This window comes from Limanda limanda, chromosome 11, assembly GCF_963576545.1.
Source record: "Limanda limanda chromosome 11, fLimLim1.1, whole genome shotgun sequence".
In the NCBI taxonomy this organism is placed as follows: domain Eukaryota; kingdom Metazoa; phylum Chordata; class Actinopteri; order Pleuronectiformes; family Pleuronectidae; genus Limanda; species Limanda limanda.
The window spans coordinates 3,202,178-3,214,724 of record NC_083646.1 but is presented as its reverse complement, the minus strand read 5'-3'; the positions used below and the strand labels follow the sequence as shown (position 1 = coordinate 3,214,724).

At 42.4% G+C, this 12,547-nt stretch overlaps 1 protein-coding gene across 1 annotated transcript; it reads right to left on the bottom strand.

Annotated features, from left to right (window-relative positions):
- Window positions 1–3,944: 3,944 nt before the first annotated feature.
- Window positions 3,945–6,635, bottom strand: elp6 (elongator acetyltransferase complex subunit 6). Its single transcript, XM_061081275.1, has 7 exons — window positions 6,344–6,635; window positions 6,098–6,176; window positions 5,933–6,003; window positions 5,315–5,439; window positions 4,894–5,095; window positions 4,644–4,805; window positions 3,945–4,422 (listed from the first exon to the last, which is right to left on the bottom strand). Exons 1-7 carry the CDS (start codon window positions 6,395–6,397, stop codon window positions 4,297–4,299), a joined length of 819 nt encoding a protein of 272 aa, XP_060937258.1. The 5' UTR covers window positions 6,398–6,635; the 3' UTR covers window positions 3,945–4,296.
- Between the last annotated feature and the right edge of the window lie 5,912 nt (window positions 6,636–12,547).

Genomic DNA, 12,547 nt, shown 5'->3' with positions numbered 1-12,547 from the left:
AAACTTTACAGCATGCAGAGACGTTCACATGTTAACAACTAATAACTTTGAAAGGGCTTTAAAAACAAGAAATCCACAAGCAGGGCTGAACATCCACAGCAGCCACAGGCAACGTGCTGGTTCACTGTTGTTTCAAGCTGGAGAGTTTGTGTTCTCTTCACAAACTTTGGCAGATGACCAGAGATAGTTTGAAAATCCCATTCTGTCTGTCTGACCGGATGCTGTTGGCTGGATTAAACCCTCCGCTACGGCTGAGCAAATGAAAACAACGTTTCTGCTTAAACTCAAATAAATGTCTCTAACAAAAACATTGGAAACATGGAAAAGTGCCTCAGTTTAAGAGCCCTTTGCATTTGCATCTGCACTAGGCAACGAACAGTCTAACAAAGAGCAGTCTATATCCCCCCCGGCCACGAGGAGCCGGCACAAAAACACAGCTCCGGACATGACAGACACAGCGTTTCACATTGCAGGAGCTAATTCAGTTAGGGGGGGTCACTGAGGGGCTCTGCAGCTTAATTGGGTGCCTTGCAGATTAAGGCAGATTAATAAAAAGCCACATTCCAATGAAGCTTCTTTAAAACTGAGACCATTGAGAGCCACACAGACACTTTTCAAGATTCAAAATGAGAGGTTATGAAACAGAAGCTTACCTCTTTTCAACACTCCCTAAAATGCCCAGCTTGAAGGCATCTCCAGGGTTAAAAGAATCCAGAGGCATAATAATAATAAGCAACTTTCCGTAGCAAGCAACACATTTACAGCAACCGGTGCCGCAAACTTTACAGCACATTCACAAACATTCCAGGGAGCTTTTTAGGCAACTTGTAATCTCTGCAGCAGCACGCCTGCTCCGAACACTGTTGCATAATGTGGAAGCATGCTCCTCTGATCAGTGCGGCCCATTAGTCCTGTTGTAAATACACAGGGAAGCTGGATGTGGATGAGCACATTATTGCAACGCAGCCTTTTACAACCACCGAGGGAAATCGCCTGTCAATCAGTAACCACACTGCAATAAGAAGCAACGTGTATTAGACATTGTGTAAACACGCAGATTCTCCTGCACTTGTTTTTAAATTGTATACGACCAGAAAAGGCGTCTTTCTCCATCTAGAATATTGGTGAAATTGGCATCACAAGACAGTGAGCACACACAGAGGAATGGCAGAGATAATGATGCAACCCTGTGGCAACATCAGGCACCAACCAGAACATCCAGGTCAAGGGGTCAAATCAATAATATGTAGTTTTGGCTGAATTAATTTGTCATTAGCAGAGAGTTGCTTCTTTCAAGACCCAAACCATTGCTCCAGCAACTCAACAAAACACCAGAAAAAAGGCAAAACCAGTGAGATGCATATAAACCATCACCTGGTTCCTCACACGTTCATTCTTATTAAACCAGAAAAAAGGCAAAAACCACTGAGCTCCACATAAACCATCACCTGGTTCCTCACATGTTCATTCTTATTAAACCAGAAAAAAGGCAAAACCACTGAGCTCCATATAAACCATCAACTGGTTCCTCACACGTTCATTCTTATTAAACCAGAAAAAAGGCAAAAACCACTGAGCTCCATATAAACCATCACCTGGTTCCTCACACGTTCATTCTTATTAAACCAGAAAAAAGGCAAAAACCACTGAGCTCCATCAAAACAATCACCTGGTTCCTCACAAGTTCATTCTTATTTAACCATCTTCATTTAACTCACAGATAAGTGAGAGTGTTTCTCGTGTGTTTCCACAAGTGAAGCTTCCTTTTCAGGAACTGTCACATATCAACCCTGCAAGCTAACTGACAGCTAGCTTAGCTACAAGTCTCCTGCAGGGTTGTAAAACACACAACTCACTTATATAAACATATGTATTATATAATATATCAGTAGGAATAAGAAACTCATTCACAGGAAACATTAAAAATCCATGTAAACACTTCAGATCAGGAGGATTTCGTGCGGTTGTTGTGAGCTAACTTTCCCTGAGCGACTCTTGCATCATCAGTCCTCCACAACCACAGCTTTTAAAACCCAAGAGACAACATGTACGAACATAACATGTAATTAAAGAAATTAATAAATACACATGCAGGAGTCTGAGGTTTCTCCAGATGGCTGAACAACATCGTCCTGACAACTTGTGATGATGCCACCAGGCTGGAGGCTAACCATGCTAGCTAGCGTTAGCCTCGAGCTCTCAGTGGAGATGCGTGTATTTAACCAACTGACACAAACAACTTGGAGTAAATACACAACGAGCTGCATGTGACCCGAGGGGGCTGGTGTTGACAAACATCCGGACAAACAATGTGGACAAACAAGAGAAAGTGTGAGAAGAAGCTAAAGCTAACAAGGCTAAAGTTAGCTAGCTGCGCGCAGAAGCGGCGTTAGCATGTGAAGCTAATTCCCACATGTGCAGGGATCTCACCTGGTTATATAGAAACCAACACAATGTGTGTGTGTCTGTTTGTGTTTGAGTGTGTGCGTATGTGTGTGTGAGTCCGGGAGGTCATTACAGCATTAAACAACCCACATGCTTCCAGCTAGCAGCTCATGCTAGCGGGGGTTAGCCCGCACACTTGCCTGGACTAACTTCACGGATCCCCGGGTGTAGCTGCCGTCGTCCTCCGGAGGAAAGAGACCGGAAACCCCGCTGTGTTATTCCCCTTCTGTGCAGGGGAGGGAGGGTGTCCAGAGGCTGAAGAGCTGCTCGCCTGGAACCCGACGCTAACGTGAAGGTGCAGCTCCTGGTTGTCAGGTTCCTCAGTGACCCCTGACCTCTGACCCCCCCGAGGCGAGCAGAGCGAGGGGAGCAGCGACCTCTAGAGGCCGGAACTGTGGTTACACCAGGGTGACGGCACAGGGAAACATGTGGAGGAAGAGCTTCCTTGTTTACTACGGAGGCCGGGAGAGACCAACGTGAAGAAAACACATGCAAATAGAAAACACACTTCCCAGAGAATTATTAATGGGTCTTAATTGAAATATAATCATGCACATTCAGAGCTCTGATATCTGAGTGTGTGCAAATTAATGCGACTGGATTGATGTTTGCCACTTTACCAAAAGTACTTCATACTGAGTTTTCTTACTTTACTGTTACCTCTGCAATTGAAGTTATGTTTTCACTGGTTGTTTGTTTGTGAGTCAGCAGAATTAAGCAACAACTACTGATTCAGTTTCTATAAAACTTGGTGAAGGGGCCTCGGCCTGTGAAGAACTGATTTAATATTTTCTTTGATATTCCAATATAAGCACTAGACTATTGTGTGTAGGATTAATTGGACTCGTAAGATGTATTTGCTCTACTTAGTTTTGTAATTGTGAACATTGTCCAACTCTGAAGGAATAAAACAGCTTGTTTAAAATGTTTAACGAGCTTTGTGCTGTCTTTTCTTGGGATTGGGAAAACTGGGATATATCCAGGTTTCTCATATCCAGGGTCATAACACATTCTAGCTCTATATTTATTTTTTAAATGCACATTTTATATTTTATTCATGCTATCTTGAATTATCATTCTGTTGTTTATTACTTACTTTGTTTGCTTTGATGGAGCTTCTCTGTTTTTCACACAATCGTACTTGTAGGTTAAACATTATAACCACGGTGAAAATAAACATCTTGAATCTTTTTACAGTTTTATTAGATTTATGTTGTGTGAACATCTTGTAGTGTTACAATTACTGTTGCTAATTCAATTAACCTCAACACTTATTTCTTTATGTCAAACCATGACCTCATTTCTAACTCATTAATATGCAAATGTATTCATCAATGTAGGCCAAACTCTAATCAGGTCATTGGCTCCAGCTTGTTCTTGAGTTACAGAATCTGTTTGTGTTTTTATATGAACACAGACATCTTTACATACCACATATCCAGTACAAATCTGTTATTCATTGTTTTTAAGTTATTGTGTGACAACATACATTCCACACACAATACACCATGATGGCAAGACATACAAACATCAGTCTATAGACGTCTCTTTGCAGAAACCACAGTAAACCTGATTAATCTGAGCAAATGACTTGTATGAGCGTGAAGTCTGCAGAAGAACCTGACATTTTGTTTTCATGTCTTTAATTTGAAATGACTGACAAATAAAACATCTGAGCAATTCAGCGTCGATCCTCTGGTCTGAGTCAGTGACTATGAAGCTGGACCACAGCTGGTGGACATGTGGCCAACCCGCCTGGCAGCTAACAACCAACATAAGTTTGGTCCGGTGGTATGAAAACATTAGTCCGTTGTCACATGTTGACGAGACAAAGGTGCGTGAGGATGAAGTCTAGAGAACAGCACTGGATGTTCCCCTTGCAAAGAAGGAGGCTCCTTTATCATGAACCTTGTACTGAAAGAGTTTCTTCTGTGTGTTCTGTCCATCGCCTTCTTTCCTCCTCCAACACACCTCCACCTGTAAACAAGACAACAAAGGGCCGAAGGGTTAATCACACTTTAAATGATTCATATTCACATATACTCAGGCATTAACACCAGGCAAGACTAACTGTAATTTGTATAAACAAATAATGCTCCACTGGCTTTTTGTCACTGGGACAACTGGTTCATCTATTCAGTGTTAAAGAAATGATGTTAAAACAGAAACTGTGGGAACACACACACACAAACACACACCTGCCCGTGGATGTCCCTACAGTATCCGGTTGGGAGACCCTGTACATTGAGAGTGAGGCTGCACTGGTGGGTCAGGCCCTTCAGGAGAAGTTCGGAGCCTTCGTCATCTCCGCCGTCCTCCTCTTCCTCCCCATTGCAACGCACCAGCATCACCATATTGCCCTGCAGGCACAGTTCAAATCATAGTGAGGAATCTGTTCAGGAAGGTTAAAAGCTGCGATGCAATCTGATTCAAGGGCAGGAATCGAACCTGTAACTGGGAGCAGACTGTGGCTCGGCAGTAGTGACTGAAGTCCATCACGGCTCCGGCGCTGACCCCGAGACTCAGCAGCACACTGACGTCATCCACCAGCAGAACGGGGGGGCCCCACTCATCTTCTCCCTCTCCGCCAGAACTTTGTAAATTGCACCGGACAAACTCGTACAAGCGCCGGAGGCCGACTGTCGGATCCCTGAAGAAGAAGCAGATAAAGAGACAACAGAGCATAAGGCTTGAGTTGTTTATTACAGTGTTCCAAAAAAGGCATGGAGGTGAAGAAATGATAAGTTTTACTTCACAAACACTTGATATTATGGATTTAGCGATTACAAACTGACAGCAAGATAAATAAATGGAAAGAAACAAAAGGTTAATAATTACAATTGACAAAACCAGTTATGATTCATTGTACCTGATGAAGTCCATGGCCTCACTTCCTGTTTCAGTTTTTTGAGGAATCAAAAGAGTCAATGATTCGTTCAGTCCCTCCAGAAATATCAGCTGACCTTTCTCCTTCGCTTGTGTTAGACTTACACCCTGAAAACACACAATAAACACACACAAACATTAAGAAGTTGCCATCATTTAAAGCAAGTATAGCCATAAGGGAACACTATTTGCAGTGTGTTTGTGTATTTGCACGTGTTGTGACTTTTCGACACAACATGCTGATGAAGTTGTTTTATTAATTTGCAGTGTGGTGATCTCTCTGCCTCTACTTAAAAGTGCAGTAGGATAACTAAAAGTTATCCTACTGTAATAAAACTTTTGTATTATCACTCAGTCGTAAGTTATCCTACTGTATCCTACTGTAATAAAACTTTTGTATTATCCCTTGGTTGTAAGTTGCTTTGGATAAAAGAGAGTCTGCCAAGTGAATTAATGTAAATGTCATGTATGTGATGTGAAACACTTCTGAAAAGGAGCTGAGGATGAAAGCAGATGAATGACAATAATTCATATTTGAACATAAACATCATGAGGCCTTTATCTAATACTTTAATAACTTTACATGGACAGTGTGACTCACCAGCCTCTGACTGACTGCACTGTAGTGACTGAAGGACTGAACCAGGCCCAGGAAACACACTTTGCAACGAGCTGAAACACAAAACACACACACACATGAAACACATGTTTACTCCCTGACACACACACACACAAACAGACACACACACACGTTGTCACATCTCACCTCGCAGGTAGAGGGACAGGAAGTGGTGAACCAGGAAGGAGGCATCACTCTGTCTGTCTGACAGGAGGATGAATTCTCCCTGTGAGGACACAAACATAAACAACTTGTGATGAACGAGCTACTCAGATGCTAACGTCTCCAGCAGGAACAACAGGTAGCCACACGTTAGCATTAGCACACAGGACAGTGAGTTGTGTCTTGATATATATATATATATAATATAATAAAATATAGTGAAAGAGTCACCTGAGTGAAGCTGTCAGGACCAGAGTTCAGGATGCTGTTGAGCTCCGTGTACATGGCTAAGCTAACTGGCTAAGCTAACTAGCTAAGCTAACTGGCTAAGCTAACTGTAAACAAACCGAGCTGACGCGTCCACGTGGGAAACACAGCGGGACAATGAGAGAAGTTGTTGTTGTTGTTTGTATTTACTTAAAATGCTCTTGATGTAAATCCGGTGTTGTAACTGCGACGTGAGATATTGAGCTTTATTAGCTTTGTTGTTTAACCAGCTAGCTGCGATGCTAACGCCAGGCAGCATGCTACACACGAAGAGTGTACATATAACAGGAGGTGTCCCTCTGCATCTGATTTCTACCAGAGGAAAATGCTCCTAGCTATTAGCTGACGTGTTAGCATCATGTTCAATGCTGCATAATAACCAGTTCTCCAGAGTCAAGTGTGAGGATTTTATTTATTCTCAAATTTCAGGATGGAATTATATGTTTTCATTTGTTTTTCTTGACCAAGCATCTAATGTTCGAGAAAAGCATCTTCCTAGACGATCTTTGGTGACGTGTGGGGACTTCTTCGTTGTGTGTCCTCGTTGATTCACAGACAGCGCCTCCTGCTGGTGGTGCTGTGTTAATGGGTGACTGGCAGCAGGTGCATTTAGGGAATATAAATCAATAATAATAATAACAGTAAGAAGAAGAAGAATATGAATAGCAAGAATAGTATAACAATATTTTAAAACAGCTTTGAAACTTGAAGCTAAGGTACATTTGCTGAAAATATAAAACATTTAATATAAAACTTTAATGGTAAAAAATAATAATTTAAAATATAAAGGCTTTATTATTTGCTCATCTGCCAGTTAATATATAGTCCTGATCCTGTCATGTATAATCTCTTCTGAGGCACAAATCTAACAACTATAACAGATAAAGTCATATTGTTTTGTTATATTTCAAGTGAATAATATAAATATATTAATACATAATATTTGAATGCAGCTCTCTCATGGTCATTTGAAAGGAAATCATCACCCGTCGAGTTCACCATTTCCAATTCACGCCTGTTCTCTTTTAGGATTTATCTCTCACACTCAAAGATGAGTACAAAGTTTATCTGCGTGAAATAGACAAACAAAAATCCAGTTTACTAATTTATCTCAATCAGGTATCAATCAAATGCATGAAGTAAGTCGTCCATCTTAGTCAGAACAGTGAAGTAACACAACACAGCAGTAAAATGGGAGATAGAAACATGAGCATCTGATCATTGAATCAGCAGATGGCAGTGTGCAGCTCCCGAACATCTCAGCATCAAAGACCTCAGGAGGAGAACTGCAACGAATCTGCATTTTATTCTTTAAACGTTTCTATCTCCATGAGAAGAGTAATGCAGAACCGTCCACCATACATCTTTATGTATAGTTTATACTAGCTTAAGTTTTATTGATCAGTATCTGCTGCTTTTTGATTATTACTGTATCTTAGACTGTTCCCTTTATTCTATTCTCACCTGATCTTTATTTTTACAGATTTTGTATTACTACCTGTAAATTACATCAATCACTGGTTTAGATAAATATAAAATAAGTAAACATATATTTATCAGTGTTAGATATTTTACCAACTCAGTTAAAAATCATGTATTGAATTAGATTTGCTTAATGTGAGTTTTTTTTTTTTTTTTACCATTTGGCACAAATAGACTCAAATACACTTATATACCTTCATTAATTTTTGATTAACAATGACATATTTCTTGAAACCTGCAACACAACAACTATTGTGTATTTATTTTCAAATACTCTCCATCTTTCCCTGAACACTAGTTTCCCAGTTGTTCCTCAACTAGAAGATTAAAGCTCATCGTCTGTTTGAATCTCCATCCACGTTCGTTGTCCTGATCCAAGACAAACATTCGAACCTGAATAATAATTCTCCAGCTTCTTGTTTTAACCTGAGACACACACGTTGAACTACGGAATCAAAACTCCATAGAAAATACTGTTCCCTGAATAAGAACTTGTGCAAAACACCAACAACACATTAATTCACAGAGAAATTTTCAAAATTCAACCATGAGGTGTAGAAGAGGTTTGTCAGGGGGTGTAGGAGTTCAGCGTCCTGGGTCTGGACCCCTGAACCTCCTCTGTGGTGGGCACAGGCAGCGACTGGGTGCTGCCGGGGCTGCAGATGGAACAAGGCGGAGAAGGAGGGTACATGTCGTCCTCCCATCGCAGGACTCGCTCCTTGGCTCTGCTGGGGCTGTTAGCGGTCGTAGCTCGGGGCCAGTTGCAGGTTGTGGGTTCGGCTCTGGGAACCCTGTAGAGGTGGACGTCATATCGGGCTAAAGATCCTCTGGAGGGTTTCGTCTTTGACCTCTTGGCGAAGTGGAGCTCCAAGTCGATGGTCACCTTTCGATGAAGGAACGGTTCGGTTATTGACGTGCAAATACACAAGAACATCGACAGAGACACAAACACAGAGGATACATACAAATACCCACAGTGCAACCAGGGTACACAACAAGAGTAACCGGGTCTCATTGATTGACGATAGATTCTCCAGTTCCGGGTTCTGCAAACTGAGAAGAGCTTTGGTGACATTTAAATAAAAAGGTGAACGGCTCTTTGTGCAGCAGCAGGTCTTTACTTCAGGGTTCAGGAGAGGAAGCTGCAACATTCAGAACATTTCCAAACACGTTATCTTGACTGACAGCTGGTGAAGGAGTCTCGTCCAAATTAAAAAAAACACGAAACTGCGTCTTTGACCACAACAAGAGAGAGTTTATTTAGTCCCGGGGCCACGATCCTCTGTTGACTCTGAAGTCAGTGCCATCGCTCTGCTCCGCTGCCAAACCATTCACATGTAGAGCAGCACATGGGTGTGTGTGTGTGTGTGTGTGTGTGTGTGTCTGTGTGTGTAGAGGGGCTTACTCTGCTGTTTGGTAATGTATCGCTAGATTTCCATCAGAAAAGAAGATCAGCAGCATTCCTCCGAGCCTCATTAGTAAACTAGACAGTGCCAGAATGATCCGTTTAGACCCCCTCCCCACCACGACACACACAACACACACAACACACACAACACACACATTAAACATACACACACACATGCACACGCACTCCCCCACCTCGGCTTGTGTTCTGTCCTCTTGGTTTCAATCTTTTCTTTTCACGCAGCTTAGAGAGACACACTGTGCTTGTGCATTTAAATCTAAATCAAGTGCACAGTTTTCTTTGTGTGTCACTGTTTTCTCGTGCATGCAAGTAGACGCACAACCGTACATTTTGTGCTCACCCGAGCCTCGTCATGTGTGTGTTTTTTGCACACATGACTGCATGACTTGGAGCGTGTGTGCATGCCTCCATCACGCACTGCTATGTGTGAGCGCGCCTGCGTCAGCCAATCACAGCCGCCCCTTCAGGATCCTAACACCATCATTCCACCACATCGGCAGCCAATCACAGGCCGCGGATGAATCCCGAGTCCCAGCAGGTTTCACTTGGAACGGCAGAGAGAAGAGGAAGAGAAAAAGAGAGAGAGAGATTGAATCTTGACTCGTCTTCACATGTTTTCTGTCTCACAGCTTCTTTCCTGCTTCCTCTCTTTCCTCTCTTCCTCTCTTCCTCTCTTTCTCCATCAGTCGCCTCCGCACACGCTCTAAACCCCAGAGAGACGTTTACTCTCCTCGTGTTCGAGCTGCAGAGAACTGGGCTGCATAGTGTTGCCTGTAAAACACCTCGTACATTAACAGCATGTTGTATAATTTTGTGTTTTTATGTATTTCACTGCATGTTCTCAGTTGTATTTTGTGTGTTTTATGCCTTTTTCTACATCCACTGCTTTAAACTACACTAATCCAGAAGTGAAGGATAGAGGAAACAATAAGCAATAAAATGTGATGACTGATTATGCAACATGTTTAACTACTGGACCCCTCAGTTTTATATCAGGGTCACAACAAGATATTCAATTAGGCAGAAAATAAGAAAATACAATCTAATTCAATATATACTTCAAAGAATTTCTTACTTTTGGTTCTGATGCTTCTGTGTTTTTAGGTAAAGCTGCAATAACGGCTACAGATCTCTGTTCACCAAAACCTCCAGGCACAAAAACAGTTTCTTCCCTCTCGCTGTCTCACTTCTGAACAGCCAACCCACTGACACTGTGCAATAACCCTGGATCTTTATAATAAACACTGTACAGTTTCTCACGGAATTATATTATTTTATATATAATATATATTATAATCATATTTAATTATAGTTATCTTATTTCACTTCACTGTATAACCGTTATTCACATACGTGTTATACCTGCACTTTTTTTCTTAGACTGTCGCACTGTTTGTATTTTGTATTGTTTTTGTGACTGTTCGTATTGTACTGTTTTGTTTTGTGATGTATATTTTGTGTAGCACACTGTGAGCCACTTTACCGAGTCAAATTCCCTGTTTGTGCAAACTTACTTGGCCAATAAACCTGATTCTGATTCTGAATAACTCGAGAAAGACGAAGCAATTCTAGAGCTTTTTTATTTTTGCGACGTTTTTTGTATTTGTTTTTTCAAATACACTCAACTATATTGTATTATATTTCTTTCTTATTGTGACCTCAATATTCTAATTCATACAATCCTGATTAAAAATGTACCGCCACACTCGATAACACTTGTTTTATCTGGTGGTTCCTCACAGATCTGATCCGGTGTTAGCACAAAAATATTGATTATAACAAAGATGTTGAAGTCTGGAGGATTTTTCTGCACAACGTCATGATGAGGTCAGTGTGTGTGTGTGTGTGTGTTGGTGTATGTGTGTGTGTGTGTGTAGGGGGTGTATGAGACAACTGTAAGTGACAGGTGGCTGGCTGTAGGATTAGGGTCGTCTGACCAGATCACCGGACGTGGGGCTGAACCTAAAGTGCAGTGGCGATGGGTTTTTAATGCTCTGATATTCTACAGTTTATTACCAGACGACAGTAAAGCTGCATAAGAGTCAGTTAATCTGCCTCGTCCGTCCGTCCACCGCCGTGTGTCTGTGTGTGGGACTGCAGATAAACCCCCGGAGGTCACCGCGGCCTCGGACCCGTCCTGCTCGCTCTGCAGCATCAGAATCTGTTTCCGTGGCAACGAAGCCCTCTCCGGCTGAAGATGCATGAAATTGCCGGCGGCGGCAGATAAGTGAGAGTGAGAAAAGAGAAGGAGAGGAGAGCAGGGATGTGGTGATTAAATGTTCAAAAGGGTTAGAACTCAAGGAGATCACACGCACACACACACACACACACACACACACACACTCTAACACTCTTAGGGGGTCAGTGTGTTGTGAGAGAAAACAGATCAGCCAGTTTCTGTCATCACTCGCAGGATTAAAATAGTTTCTGCTCCTTCAAACTAAAATTCACGTTATTATTTTTCACACATTTCGGTCACACACAAAAATTGTGGAATATTTTACTTCCAACAATTCATATCTGTTGCTTTTTCAGAGGCTGTAAGCTGAGGCAACTTTCTCTGCCCTTATAAAACAACTGAATAAAGGTTCAGTCTCTCAGAGCGATGACAGCATCCCCCCCCCCACCCCATCCCCCCCCTTCACTTCCCTCTGCTGGTAATGTAATGCCCACTTGTTGCCATGGCGTCCACTGGTACTTCACTTGTTTCACTTCGGAGGAGATTGTCCTTTAGTGTGTGTGTGGGTGAGTGTGTGTGTGTTTGTGAGCGTGTGAATGTGTGTGTGTGTGTGTGTGTGTGTGTGTGTGTCTGTGTGTGTGTCTGTGTGTGTGTGTGTGAGACTGGCCAGCAGGAATGAAAGAGTGCGATAATGACCGTCGATGCTGTTTTTTGTCGTTTGATAAGTGCTGTTTCCTTTTCTGGAATCTTTTCTTCTTCTTCTGCTTTTTGGGGCCTGGAACCCTGCCCCCCCCCACCCCCCACCCACCACCCCCACCACCCCCATCATCCGACCATGGCTTTATTTATTTGAAGAAAAGAGAGGGGCACACACACACACACACTACCACCCTCCCCCACCCACCCCACCACCCTTCATCCTGGGAAGGATCCCCCACAATGCCGCTGTTTAACCCGAGGAAGGGGACAAAAGGTGGCAGTGGCGGTGGAGGCGTGGCCTCTTCTGAGACGCTTTCAGGGCTGTTTATCACACGGGTGAGAGTGTGTGTTTCTGTTGTCAGACTTCTATCCCTGTGGG